Consider the following 15476-nt stretch of genomic DNA (forward strand, 5'->3'; position numbering starts at 1 on the left):
TATGATTGTGTATTTATAGGGCTGCAGGAAGATTAAAAATTTTAATCACAATTAATCGTGATGTACCATTAGCAATCATGATTAATATGCAAGACATTAAAAAAAATTTCCTGAAATAAAGTATGAAGTGAAATCATGACTTATCCTTTTTATAACATATAGCAAATCTCTCTCCTACCCATCCTCAAGCATCCCTCTCTCTCTTCTCCAACCATCTCTTTTTTCCACTATCCCCCTCCCCTGATCAAGCATCCTGCTCTCTCGCCTATGACACCCTCCCCTGATCAAGTATCCTTCTCTCGCCTAGCCACCTTCCCCTGATCAAGCATCCTTTTCTCGCCTATGCCACCTTCCCCTGATCAAGCATCCTTCTCTCTCCCCTATCCCCCTTCCCTGATCAAGCATCCTTCTCTCGCCTCTGCCACCTTCCCCTGATCAAGCATCCTTCTCTCTCCCCTATCCCCCTTCCCTGATCAAGCATCCTTCTCTCGCCTCTGCCACCTTCCCCTGATCAAGCATTCTTCTCTCTCCCCATCCTCCTCCCCTGATCAAGCATCCTCCTTCCCCAAGCATCTCTCTCCCTCACCACTATCCCCCCTCCACACAGCAAGCATCTGTCTTCTCTATAACTCCCTCCCCCGAGCAAGCATCCGAGCCAGCATTTCACTCTTGCACCTCTTCTCCTTTTCCTTTCTCCTCCCACAGGTCTGGCAGTTTATCCTACCTCCCCCCGGTGTAGTAAACATGTGGTCTTCCTCAGAGATTAATAAAGATCAACAGCAGACAGTCCTGAAGCCTTCCTTTCACCAGTTCTGCCTGCACAACAGGATATTGCTGTTAGAGGTGGTGAGAGAAGGCCTCAGGGCTGTCTAATGTTGGTCTGCCTTAATCTTTGATGAAGATGCACAAATTTACAGGAGCAGGGGAAAAGGGGGGAGGTAGGAAAAATCCCAGGACCCGCAGAGTGGAAGTAGACACACAACCCCTCCCCCCCAAAAAAAAACCAAACCAAAACAAACAAACATAGAATAATGGCAGGAGCCACCAAAGAGGTCCCCATGGGCCGCTACTGACCCAAAGACTTTACATTAAAAACCACTGCCCTAGGTGAAACTTCTGCTGTGTGTAACCCCACCAGCATGGCTAAGGTTCCTAAAACTTCATTCTCAATCCCTGGCAGCCAACTGTCCAGCCTCCAACAGCCCTGTCACCATGTAGACTTTAACCCTACTGGCCAAGCCCTGATGCTTGCTCATGCACTGCTCGCCCTGGCCTTTTACTTACCTGTATCTGCTACAGCTGCTCTGGTCCACCATGTCAGGAGACGAAATGGGGAACGGTGACAAAGACAAGACAGAACGGGCAGATGAGCTACAAGTCTTATCTGCTGTTCCTGCACCGGACCCACGGTGTCAGCAACAGTGTGTGTCTGCTGCCATTGGCCATCTGACCCAGAAACAGGAAGTTACTTCAGAGTTTGATGTAACTTCCTGTTTCTGGATCAGGCAGAGCCAGTAACAGCACACATATGCTGACACTTGACTGTAGCCTCTTTCCAGAGCCAGAGTAGTGGTGGATCCGGCATGGGAGCAGCAGGCTGGTTAATTGCGATCAAATTTTTTGAGCTTATGTTAAAGATTTGGTGCATTAATCATGTTATTTCATGCTAAATCTGCAACCCTAGTTTTTATTGATTGAATTAAACTTAGGACCTCTTTGGTGAGGGAATTTACAGATTAGAAATACCAGAATTAAACCAAATGCTTAGGGGTAAGTCCGCTAAAGGGTGTTAAGCCCTAATGTGTGCTCAGTGGATGTAAAAACATGTTAAAGAATTTTGCTGCAAGTAACTTGTTTGCCTGTATACTCCCTTAGGGCAGTGTTCTTCAACCTTTTTACAACTAGGGACCGGCAGAAATAAAATAATTATTTTATGAACCGGTGGTTGAAGAACACTGGGCTAATGTCGTGGGCCAGACCCCACCCCCGTAATAGTACTAATTGTAACATTATTTTTCCATTCATTTTTCAGAGATATACAATATAATTATATTAAAAACACAACAGTTCAGGTGCAGGACGCACGTAGAAGCCACTGCCCGTGGCTTTGTGAACTGAACCAGTGAGGAAGAGGGAGCTGGCTCGAAGATAACGCTGCATCGATAGCACCGTGGACCAGCGGTTGATGAACACTGCCTAGGGAGGTTATTCACTAATGGCTGGTGCATATCTACCACAGGTCCCATGGCATATAGTATGTGCTAATCATTAATAAACCGTTCTGTATGGATTAGTGGTTAACTATACCAGGTACTACTGGTTTCTTGAATAATATAAACTGCAAATACCGTCTTTTGTAATTTATTTCTGAACACTATAAATATCAGTTGATAATACTCTTAATGAAAGATTAGGTTCTTACCTGGAGAATCTTTTATCTGTTAATCTTTTCTGGAGTCCGTAGATTAGGTAATCAATCCATTCCTGTAAACTGGGTTCTGCAGTAGTGTGTTAAACAACTTTCAACACCTCCCAAATTGCCAGTGAAGTGTTGTGCCCTCTTCAGTATGTTCCAAAGCAATCGATCTCCACTGGAATAAAATGCAAAGGAGGAGGGGTACGTGGAACTTCCCTACATGTATCATAGAATTTTGTCCTGCTCTGCAACTTGCTGTGTGCAACAAGCAATAATATCAAAGGAGCCAGATGCTAAGTAATACATTTACTTATACAGGATTTCTTTATGCTTAGACATCTGGCTGACATGAGACTAACTCTAGGTCTGCAGTCTAGAAATATCCCAGTCAGAAAAGCAGGCAAAACAGGATAGACTGAGGGCGGGCTGTATGGTCTCCTGAGAAGATTAACAGAAAGATTATCTAAGTAAGAACCATTCTGTTACATCTGTTCAGGAGTCTATACATTAGGTGATGTACCAAAGCAATGGCTGACATCTAGGGTGGGACAGAAGAGCCTACCCACAAGACAGAGGACCCAAAAGGTGGTGTCCTCTCGAGCTGTCATGTCCACTCTGTAAAACCTTATAAAAATATGAAGAGTAGACCAAGTAGTTTCTCTACAAATCTCTGCAGGGAGAGCTGCCCGAGACACCGCCCATGAAGATGCGACACTTCTGTTCAGGTGCACCTTGAGAGAAACCAACGGCTGCTTACCATAGGTAATGTATGCCAACAAAATGGCTATGCAAATCCATCTGGCTATAGAGGCCTTGGACGCTGGTCTGTTGTGTTTGAACTGGCTGGTTAGCATAAACAGATGGTCAGAAAGATGAAAGCCATTAGTCTTTTCCAAGTAGCAAAGTAAAACTTTTTCCACATCCAGTTTCTGTAAAATCCTATCCTGCATGGCCAAGCTTCTAGGTTGAAACAGGCAGACGAACCTCATGGTTGACTTGAAAAATCAGATACAACTTTTGGAAGGAAGGAGACTGTCTGGAGAGCTACACCTGCCTCTGTGATCCAGATAAAAAAAGGCTCTCTTACAGCTTGCAATTCCGAGATATGTCTTTCCGAGATGACCACCACCAAGAACACTGTCTTGACTTAGAGATCCAAGAGCGATGCATTTGAGTGGCTCATATGGGTCTTTAGTGAGGCCCTTTAGGATGGTGTTAAGGTTCCACAAAGGGAAAGGACATCTTAGCAGAGGTCTTCACTGGAGCACACCTCTTAGGAATCTAGTCACACCTGGGTGAGCTGTCATCAAAGCTTTATCACTTTGTGCTTGAAAGCACAAAAGGTCTGCCACTTGCACCTTGAAGGAAGCTACTACAAGACCTTTTTCCAGAGTGGCCTGCAGAAAAACAAGGATAACTGGAATGGGAGCTCGGAGCAGTTGCACCTGGTCTCTCACACCATTGTTGAAAAGCCTTCCAAGCTTTGGCACAGCCCAGAGTAGAGTGGTAATAGCCATGTTTTAACATCCCTTGTGAACTAGAGCTGTGTGCTCAAGAGCCATGTCATAAGATCAAAGATATCTGTATTCTCCATGGGGACTGGTCCCTGACTGAGAAGCCCATTATGAATAAAGAGCTTGAGGCTCCTGTCTTGCTGAAGATGTACTAGGTCTGCCTACCATGGTTTGCAAGGCCAGTCTGGGGCCACTAAGATCATAAGTTCAGGATGAGTTGCAATTGTGCGGATGATCTGGCCCACCATGGGCCAAGGTGGGAAGACAGAGGAGTCCTTAGCTGGGCCAGGACTGAACCAACACGTCCAATCCTAAGCTTTCTGGTTCTTCTCTTCGACTGAAGAAGTGTTTAACTTTTGAGTTTTTGGCAGAAGCCATCAAATCCATTACCGGGCTGCCCCAACGATGCACAATGAGATCAGATATCCTTTGGGATAAGAGACCATTCCTCTCGGTCCAGGAACTGCTGACTCAGAAAATCAGCCTGAGCATTTCCACTCTGGCCACTTGGGCAGCGGAAAGAGCCTGCAGATGGACTTCCACCCACTAAAAGAGCATCTAAGTTTCCAGACATAAGGGAGCACTTCTGATGCCTCCTTGTTTGTTCACCTAAAACTACTGCTGTGGTGCAGTCAGAGAACACACTTATTGCCTTTTCCCTCTAGGATCTTTTCTACAGTTCAACGCTAGCCGAATGGCTCATAGCTCCAGATGGTTTATGGACTACCCCTTCTGATAGTGAGTCCACTGGTCCTGAATTGAGCGGTCCTTACAATGGGCTCCCTTGCTAAATAGGCTGGCATTGATCATGAGAGTCACTCACTCCTTGATTTGGAGAGGCATGCCCTTCGACAAGGAGTCTCATTGAAGCCACCAGTGCAAGCTGTTCCTCATTGTCCCTGTCTGCATCTGAAGAAAATGACGCTGAGGGGACCAACATCATCTCAGAGAGGCTGCAAGTGTACCCTAGCCCAGAAACAACCTCCAGGGAGGCTGCCATAGAACCCAACACCTGAAGGTAATGCCAAGCAGTAGGAATCGGCATCACTAAGAAATTCAAGATATGTCGCTTGAATATCTGTTTCCATGGCTTAAATAAAAATATGGCCTTAAGTCATGTTGAAGTTAGCGCCCATATACTCTAAACTCTGGGTTGGTTCTAGATGGCTCTTCCTGAAGTTGACCATCTAGTCTAACTACTAAAGTAGATCCAATACCTGTCGCTGTGCTTGCTTGCACTCCAATTTGGACAGAGCTCCGATTACACAACCGTCCAGATAGGGGTGTACTTGCATCCCCATTTTTCAGAGATGAGCCACAACTACCTTGGTGAAAGTGTGGGGGACTGTTGCCAATCTGAACGCGAGAGCCACAAAGTGAAATGTTCATGAAGTACATGAAACCTCAGATATTTCCTGTGGCCTGGAAAGATGGGAACATGCAGATATGCTTCTGTCAGATCCAGAGAGGCAAGAAGTTCCCCTGGGGCCACCGCCACAATGACCGAACTGGCCATTTCCACGTGGAAATGCAGAATTCTTGGAAATGCATTGACAGCCTTGAGATCCAAGATGAGCCTCCAGTCTTCTATGTCTTTCTTGGGCACAATGAAGTATCTGGAGTATCTGCCTGAGTCCGATTTGTCATCAGGGAAAGGTTCTATGGCCCGAATATCTAAGAGCCTTGAAGTGTGGCTCGGACATTGGCCTCTTTTTCTGGCCAGCCAGCTAGAGAATCAAGGAACAAATCCGCAAGAGGACAATAAAACTTGATCTTGTGACCCAGATTAACATCTCAAAATAATCTTAGTTGATACAAGGAAGCAGAGACGCTCTCATTATTAATATAGAACAAATTGAATTGTGAAGGTTTTCCACACAAACAACTACTCTTGCTGTGTAATAAGAGGCAAAGCACTGGAGAATACGAGGAGGTGCTGAAAAGTTCTCAGCCCAACCAAGAAGAGAATGGCGTGGGTATGGTTCAATCAATAATCTGAAACAATGTGAAAACATAGAATTTCATTTCTGCGAATTGGCACTACAAAATAAGGTAACATTCTTTTCAACTACAGTGGCAAAACAACACTCAGAATTTAGGAAGTTGGTTAAGTTGAGAACTTTTCAGCACCCCATTATATATGAAAAGTGACAAAAAAAGACTGCAGAAACACTTCTCTGCATCTGGCTGGCATTGGATAAGCATGTTGAACCACAGTTGTGTCTGCCCAGCCTGCACACCTGTCAAGAGTCAGCTTGAATACATTTAACAGATTCCCTCACCCCTCAGCAAGCTAAAGAACATGTGTAGAACTATGCTGCTGCTTCCTATACCACTTCTCACATAACATATTATTTCAACTCATGTTAGATTATCCTTGCCAGAAGCATCCGAGACGCACTGTAATGTAGAATTATCTGTTGCTTTATGCTGAATGAGCTTGATCCCTATTTTTAGAAAAACAACAAAAACAAGAATTCCTTGACTGAAGGATCTATCTGAATAGCATGAGACTTACAATAACAGTGCAAATAAATCAGAAGTGGAACATGGAATATTGCTACTCCTTGGGTTTTGGCCAGGTACTAGTGACCTGGATTGGCCACTGTGAGAACGGGCTACTAGGCTTGATGGACCATTGGTCTGACCCAGTAAGGCTATTCTTATGTTCGCAACTGAATTAGACCATACATCCCTATAAGCTATGAAAACCAATTTGAGGCAGGTAAAATAGGATCTATCTGAGACTGAAGGATTAGATAAGCAGTCTGTGCAAAGACTAGTATACTAAGGATAAGAGGAAGAACTAAAATAACTTGCAATCAAGAGCCAAGCAGTGCTCAAGAATGTACTTTAGGTATAACAAACTAAAAACTTGGGCAAATCTATGACTAAGAGCACATAAGCCATAGAAAATATGGACAGAAGATGCAGATACCAGAAACCTATCACAGTCCAATACAATGGTCATATTGTAAGATGAGCAGAGAAAGAAATATAGTTCAGTAAGTTATGTATAACAAGAGTTCATTACAGCCAGATACCAACATTACAGCAGAGATAATGGACACAGTAGTATCAGATATCATAAACTGAGCAACACCAGGTAGAAATTATGAGCTCAGAAAAGCCAAAAGCACAAACTTAAGGTAACAAGGCTGCCAGCATTGGCAAAAGCGACAAAAAGCAGAATAGAGTATTGAACAAGTAATAAAAACGATCAAGGACAACACCAGGCGGAACAAAAATGGAAGGTTCAGAGGCATTTGGAGCTGCTCTTGTTCAGCTGATTTTCGAAGAACAGTGCCTTTAGAATACAAGCATGAGGATGAGAGAATAAAATTAAGATCACACATAATACGTAAGTTTTATCTGGTGGTATCACAGAAAGGCAGTATATCACACCCTGAACTTTAATAAGGGCCCTTTGATCCCCAAATCACCTCAGATGTAGAAGACTGCTCTAAAGTACTTTCAGCAGCAGTCTCACTTGTTTTCTCACAAGAATTGGTATGTAACTAAAGATATTTTTATAAAGGGCCTGAACTATTCCAGATTTGTTTATAAATGATCCTGTGGAACTTAAGAAAAGTCACACTGAGCCACATCTCGTCTATCAAAACCCAGCATCCCTTCTCAGGCAGTGGTTAGTTAGGGCATAAGTACCAAGCAGATCCCAAAAGGTAGATCTATTTCTAATAGCTCATTTTCAAAGATAAGCTAGGGCTTTCCTAAGTCTACCTGGCTACTTTATGGATTTTTCCTCCAGGAACCTGTTCAATTTTTTTTACTGACTCATCTTGACTACATACTACACCTCCAAGCAAGATTCAATAACTTTTGTGCGTTGTAGAAAAAAATAATTGGAAGAAGAGCATCCACCAGCGAAGAGACTGTGTCAGAGCAGGAGTGACCTGGATGTGTCGAGTCAGAGGGTCGGAAACCTGCGTCCATTGAGATGCCAGGGTCCACTGAGGAATTCTGAGGTGAAGTCTGGCAAAAGGAGTCACGTGTACTGTGGAAGCCAAGTGATCCAGAAGAACCATCATGTGTCTCGCCGAAATGGAAGGGCGAGAGGACACTGCATGACAAAGCTGGAGAAGGGCTTCCAGACGTTGTTGAGGAAGGAATGCTCCGAGTTGAATCATGTCCAGAACGGCCCCGATGAATTGAAGATTCTGAGACAGCTGTAGATGGGATTTGGGAAAGTTGATTTCGAATCCCAGACTTTGCAGGAACCAGATAGTCCGTTGGGTCGCTACGACGACGCCTTGAGACGTCGAGTCTTTGATGAGCCAGTCGTCGAGGTATGGAAATACTTCAAGACCATGGTTCCTGAGAGTAGCGGCCACCACAACCAGGCACTTGGTGAAGACTCTGGGTGAGGAGGCCAGACCAAAAGAAGTACTCTGTATTGAAAATGTAGAGTCCCCACCCAAAATCTGAGGTACTGACGGGAGGCCGGATGGATGGGAATGTGTGTGTAGGCCTCCTTGAGATCCAAAGAGCATAACCAGTCGTTCTGCTCGAGGAGGGGATAAAGAGATGCCAGGGTCAACATGCAAAATTTTTCTCTGACTAAGAATTTGTTGAGCACCCTGAGATCCAAAATAGGCCACAGACCGCCTGTCTTCTTCGGAACAAGGAAATACCGGGAATAAAAACCCTTGCTCTGCTGAGCCAGAGGAACGGGCTCGATAGCTCAAAGTTGAAGAAGAGCTTGAGCTTCCTGAAGAAAAAGGGCGGTCTGGGAGGGATTGGAAGGATACTCTCTTGGAGAATGTTCCATCAAGTTCCGGAGGCACTTGATGGAATTGAAGAGAGTATCCTTCCCTGATGATGGAAAGGATCCAGAGGTCGGTAGTAACCGACGTCCATTGGTGGTAAAAATGATGGAGATGACCTCCGATAGGGGGAAAAACTGGAAATGGCAGAACGACTGAGGTTATGCTCTGTTCTAGACAGTCAAAAAGGCTGAGGAGCCTTAGGTACAGCAGGTGGCTGAGGCTTTTGCTGCTTCTGGGGATGCTGCCTCTTAATAGGCTGATGAGTAGAAGGAGCCTGTTTTGGAGGAAAACGCCTCTGATATATTTGAGGAGGGCGTGTAGGACGAAGAGGAGCTGGCTTCGGCTTGAGAATGGATGCAAAAGACTTCTCATGGTCCGAGAGCTTCTTGGTGGCTGCCTCTATAGACTCGTCAAAGAGGTCATTGCCAGCACAAGGAACATTAGTCCTGTAGGTTAGGATCCATGTCGATGGTACGGAGCCAAGCCAGACGTCGCATGGCCACAGAGCAAGCAGTAGCTCGAGCAGACAGCTCAAAAGCATCATAGGAGGACTGAAGAAGTTGCAGCCGGAGTTGTGACAAGGATGCGAGAACTTCTTGGAATTCAAAGTGCATACGAGAATCCAGATAAGGCATGAACTTTGGAAGAATGGAGAGAAAGAACTCAAAATAGGTGATGAAATGAAAATTATAGTTGAGGACTCTGGAGGTCATCATGGAATTCTGGTAGATGCAACGACCAAATCTGTCCATCGTTTTACCTTCCCTTCCCAAAGGAACAGCGGCATACACCTGAGAAGGGTGAGAATGTTTCAAAGAAGATTCAACTAGAAGGGATTGGTGAGACAATTGAGTGTTGTCAAACCCCTTATGATGTACTGTCCTGTATCTGGAGTCCAATTTGCCTGGAACAGCTGGAATGGAATAAGGAGTTTACAGACAGCGGACAAAGGTTTGATCCAAAAGCTTGTGAAGAGGAAGCTTGAGGGATTCAGCCGGAGGTTGAGGCAGATGCATGGTCTCGAGATACTCCTTGGAAAACTTAGATCCAGTATCAAGTTGAATATCTAATCAACTACCATCTGACACAGAAAAGATGAAAAAGACAGCTGATCTGCCAAAGCCTGGCCTCGAGAGGGACTCGAGGATGTCGAGGCAGCTTGATCCAGCGAAGAAGGAGATCTGGATGGAGAAAAAGAACCCACCGGATCCTCGAGGTCCGGAATCGGAAGGTTCGATGTAGGCAGTGGAGAATATTGAAGAAAAGGCTGCTTGCGATGAGGCGAGGCATGCCTGGATGAATGCTTTATGTTCTTATGTTCTTAATGCCTCGATCTGTGATGCGAGCTGTGCCTCGAAGTAGGCCTCAATAATCGAGGAGAGCGTATCTCCGTCGAAGCCCCCAGCAATGGAGGCTGAGTGGAAGAACCTCGATGCACTCGCAAAGAATCTGCTCCTTGCTTCGAATGTGAGGGTTCCAACGGAGGCATTAGCAAAGAATCTGCTCCTTGCTGTCCATGCCTAGATGCCAGACCAGACACTCGAAGAGACTCTGCTCCCTGCAAAGAGTGTGTATACGACTGAGGCACAGGAGGCAGCTCAACCTCGCAGGAGACTTCGGTATGCCCAGGCTGGATTTGTGAGAGAAGCTTCGGCCCCATGGTAGTAAAGAGCTGAATGAATTGCTTCTCTAACAGGGTTTGGAATGAAGCCGGCAAGGAAGGATCCGCGTCTCCAACGGGACCACCTGCATGGGCTTCGTGTTCCCTCGAGGCAGTGTGAGAGTGCTTGGACTTGGAAGCCTTAGGCAGTTTATGCACCACCGGGGGAATGGGCTGCTGCCCTATCTGACCTGAAGAGACAGAGGAAGGCATCGCAGCAGGTGTCGAAGACAGAGCCAGGACAAACGAGGCAGGTTTGATGAGGCTCGGAGTAGAAGCTGTGGAAGCCGGAAGAGCTTCGGATGAGGTCGAGGGCGAAGCACCCTTCAAGGTCGAAAGCTCCACCGAAGACTCCATGCTGAAGAGCTGCTCCCACAGGATGCAACGACACTTGAAAGCACGAGACTTAAGAGTTGAGCAAGGATGGCACGATTTCGGGAGATGTTGAGGCCCAAGACACTGAAGACAGCGTCGATGAGGGTCCATGAGGGAAATCGCGCACTGGTACTTGGAACACTTTTTAAAACCGGCTGCAGGCCAGGACATAGGCCGAAAAAGCGCCGCCACAAGATCGAAGCCGTGGGGCTGCGGCCAAGAGGCCTGCCCGGTCGAACGAACGGAAGAAATTTTTTTTTTAAAAAAGAAAAGAATAAAACAGCGATTCTGTAGAAAAAGAACACAAAACCACGATACTGAAGAAGGCACAAGTGAAAACACTTCACGCAGAGAGTTGAAGACGGACTTCTCGGCTCCGCGGAAAAGTAAGAACCGAGGAGACGCACCCTGCGCTGGGCGGGAAGGCATTCGCGCATGTGCGGTGCTGGCGATTCGAAACTTCGAGTTTCTTCAAGCAAGTCTGCTTGTGAGGCGTCCGCATCGAGGCTCCATCGGATGACATCACCCACTTGTGAGAATACCTGCCTGCTTGTCCTGGGATAAAAATGGCTGCCGCGAGTTCCTGCTGTAGTCTCACGAGACCATGGGAGCTCACAGCAGCCAATAGCTTTACTGATGTTCTGGTACGCATTGTAGAGTTTGGTGCTGTGTTTTCTTAAGTAGGTCCTTGTTATGTGACTTGTGGATATTACTGCTATTATGGTATGGTAGAATTGCTTTTCAGGTCTTGGGTGACATTTGTAGTGTTCTGTATTACTTCACAGTATGCCTGTTATTTTTATTTGAATTTAGATCAATCATGCCTTTCTCAGCATAAACTTAAGGCAAGTTTCATTCATATACAATAAGTATTTTCTTATGCCAAAGCTTGGAAAGCTTTCCAGAGGTGGTGTGCCAAAAACCAGGTGGGGCCAGTGCGAGCTCCCATTCTAGTTGTTCTTGCTTTCCTACAGGCAAGACTGGATAAATATCTAGCGGTGTCCTCCTTTAAAGGTTTAAGTAGCTGGTCTTTCATGTTTTTGGGTACACAGTGGTTTCAGTTCGCCGACAGCTCATCCAAATATGACTAGATTTCTCAGAGGGGCCCTGAGTTTGTGGCCGCCCTTAAGAACATAAGAATAGCCTTCTGGGTCAGACAAATGGTCCATCTAGCCCAGTATCCCATCTTCACAGAGGTCAAGCCAAGTCACAAGTACCTGGAAAAACCCCAATAGTAGCAGCATTCCAAGCCACCGATCCAGAGCAAGCAGTGTCTTCTCTCTCATGTCTATCTTGACAGCAGACTATGGACTTTTCTCCAGGAAACTGTCCAAACCTTTTTTTTAAACCACTCTTACCACATCCTCTGGCAATGCATTCCAGAGCTTAACTATTTTCTGAGTGAAAAAATATTTCCTCCTATTGGTTTTAAAAGTATTACTCTATAACTCCATCAAGTGATTTCTAGTCTTTGTAAGTCTTGATGCAGTAAAAAAATCAAACTACTTGTACTCGTTTTACACCACTCAAGATTTTGTAGATTTCAATCATATTTCCTCTCAGCCATCTCTTTTCCAAGCTGAAGAGCCCTAACCTCTTTAGTCTTTCCTCATATGAGAGGAGTTTCATCTCCTTTGTCATCTTGGTCGCTCCTCTTTGAACCTTTTCTAGTGCCACTATATCTTTTTTGAGATAAGGAGACCAGAACTGAATGCAATACTCAAGGTGAGGTCGCACCATTAAGCGATACAAAGGCATTATAACATTCTTAGTCTTGTTTACCATCCCTTTTCTAATAATTCCTAGCATCTTGTTTGCTTTCTTGGCCGCTGACGCATATTGGGCGGAAAGTTTCAGCGTATTGTCCACGATGACACCCAGATCTTTTTCTTGAGCGCTGACCCCCCAAGGTTTCCAGTTTGGTGCTCTTTGCACACAGCAGGTTAGTTCCATGTTATTCCTATGTTTTTGCTTGTGTTGCCTATTTGGCCTTTAGCTCTCATTTCTTGCTGAGCAGAACAGAAAGACATTTCTTATATGTTCAGGGAAGTTCCCCATGCCCCTTTTTTATTATCTTGTTCCAGTAAGGTTGCTTGGCTTTTGACGTTAACTGCAGGGGGCTCTGTCTCTCTCTCTCTCTCAGAGGTAAAGAAGCACATGGAGAAAAGTGTATGGATTTCTGCAAGATCTGGTTTGCGGCTACAGATTGGATACCTTTGAGTACTGAATCCGGAAGGGATGTACCAGAAAGACAGTTGTACACATCTTAAATTTACATTGATAATGAATTGGTAACCAGTGGAGTTTAGTCAATTAAAGGGTAACCCTATCACATTTCTTAGCCCCCAAAATAAAAAAAATTAGCTATCGTATTCTGCAGCAATTGAAGGCTATCCAAACACTCTTCAGAACAACAAACATACAGAAGGTTGCAATAATCAGAGAAGACACCAAGAATGTCCAGATGTTCAGTAGAAAAATAGTACCTAATTCATCTTAATTTTTTCATTTTATAAAATACTGTTTGAACTAGTTTACTTGCTGTGGGTCGAAAATAATTCCCCAAATTTGGAGTTTTAAAAACAAAAATGCCTCTCCCTGTATAATTATCACAGGAGGAGGTAGAGATACCATTGCATGTCCAAACCACATAATCTTAGTTTTTGCAGAATTTAATTTTAACCTCATCGCTATTGATCACTCTTGCATTAAAATAAAGCTGTCCTGAATGCAAAGAACTACTGATGAAAATTATGTGCATGATTCTAAATTAGTTAAGTCATCAGAATAAGTAAAACGAATGAAAGATTCTAAAGTAGCCATCAGATAATGCCGTCAATGAGACTAGAGGAAACATTTCAACCAGAATTTCTTAGAATACCACTGTAACAAAACTAACAAGTGTAATAATTTCTAAGTGTGGCTTTTCACTTCCAATCCATATGAGATACAAACAAGTCTTCTCAGGGCTAAGTTTACATGGCTCTTATGCCAAATTACTTAAGGCAGTGATCCCCAACCCTGCCCTGGAGGACCACCAGGCCAATCAGGTTTTCAGGCTAGCCCTAATGAATATGCATGAGAGAGATTTGCATACAATGGAAGTGACAGGCATGCAAATCTGCTCCATGCACATTCGTTAGGGCTACCTGAAAACCCGATTGGCCTGGTGGTCCTCTAGGACAGGGTTGGGGGACCATTGACAAGGCACAATTTTGCACAAATACAAAATATAAAAACGTGTGTGGCATTTCTGTGCACCAAATTTGGTATGGGGACTTGATAAAGTAGTTAGCAGTGCTAGACCATATATGCTGGATGAGGAACAAGGAAAAACACTGGGTCAAGGTGGATCTTGGGGAAAGATGAACTAGAAGGGAAGGGAGCAGATTTGAGGCAAAATAGTGAGATGGGGTAAACTGAGCTAGAGGAAAAAATGAAGGAGCTGAAATGAGGTAAGGGAGGGGTAAGAAGCTGATGAACCATGGAACAGAGTTAGCTGAATGGAGAATGAAGCAGTGAGTTGGGGTGGGGGAACAAGCTGGTGGGGTCCATGTCAAGACTTCAAGGGAACAGCAAACTAGGAAGAAGGGTGGAGTTCAGCCAAGTGAAAAAAAGAGTGGCCAGGAGGAGGGAACTGAAAGCCTTAGGAGCCGAGTTCAGGTGGTAGAAAATAACTAGTTACACATGGTTAAAGGAAATGTGTATAAAAGGATAGGGGAAATTTAGAGCCTGTGAACGGCAGGAGAAAAGTGAGCTGAGAGGGAGAAATATGAAAGAGGATTCAGCATTTGGCACACCTTATGATATACTATATAGTATTCCTAATGAAATTTCATATATGAAGAGAAGCTTTTAAATTTCACACCTCAGAGATCTTGTCTAGTATTTTAAATCAATTACGCAGCGATTCTATTGTGTTATTGACACATGCAAAATTCTCAAAGCTATACTCAGAGTTCATTTCTTTGCACACTACTCTCTCAGGAATAAGATGCATGTGCAAATGACACTAAGGAACCCTGAGAACTGTTTACATTCAGAGGACTGAACTGAAAAACTCTTGCATTGTGTGTGTTTCACAGACCAATACAACTGAGAGAACACACAGATATGAGAAAAGGAAAAAAAGTGAAATGAAGCAAAATCATACCCGTAGTGCTGTAATCCTAAACGGATCTCTAAGTCTTCCATCATCATCTTTCAAGTTATAACCTTCTGCTCTCTTATCCCTTTCACTTATTTTCCACAATTTAATTGTTTTATCTGAAAATAAAACATTTCTGATATTACAGAATTCTAGAGCATAAGGGAAAACAATTTACACATCATATAGTCCAGACTGAAAGAGGTGCAGTAATTCAACACCTACCTTATAGCTTTTCTTCATGAAAATCCAGTAGGAGGGAACCAATAAAATAACATCCCCCTCCCACCTCTCAAAAATATATACCTGTAACCAAATAAACAACCAACTGGGAGAAACAATTTTACTTTCTCCCTAACCTCAATTGCCAAGTGATCAAATCGTCACCTAAATTAAAAAAACTAAACTAAAAAAAACTAATGCAAACATTCCCACTTACCACCTCTTCCCTCCAAGAACCCATGGAATTTTATTTTGAAAGTTTGTTATAGATTAGACCATCATTCCGATTACATATATCTCCACTGTAAAAATAATTCATATTGCATTCTTTTTTGAAGTAAATGCTCTTTGCAGT

The 15476-nt window shown here is 44.1% G+C and overlaps 1 protein-coding gene across 8 annotated transcripts in view; it reads right to left on the reverse strand.

Annotated features, from left to right (window-relative positions):
* PPP2R2D (protein phosphatase 2 regulatory subunit Bdelta) overlaps positions 1-15476 on the reverse strand; it is a 150033-nt gene that overhangs the window by 42524 nt on the left and 92033 nt on the right. For 5 of the 8 annotated variants that reach the window (XM_033942624.1, XM_033942625.1, XM_033942627.1 and 2 more), the window contains one exon: positions 14906-15018. The exons of the other annotated variants lie outside the window; for them this stretch is intronic. In XM_033942624.1, the coding sequence (XP_033798515.1) occupies positions 14906-15018 (113 nt within the window). The remainder of the gene's footprint in view (positions 1-14905; positions 15019-15476) is intronic. 8 annotated transcript variants of the gene reach the window in all.

Source organism: Geotrypetes seraphini, chromosome 4, assembly GCF_902459505.1.
Source record: "Geotrypetes seraphini chromosome 4, aGeoSer1.1, whole genome shotgun sequence".
NCBI lineage: Eukaryota > Metazoa > Chordata > Amphibia > Gymnophiona > Dermophiidae > Geotrypetes > Geotrypetes seraphini.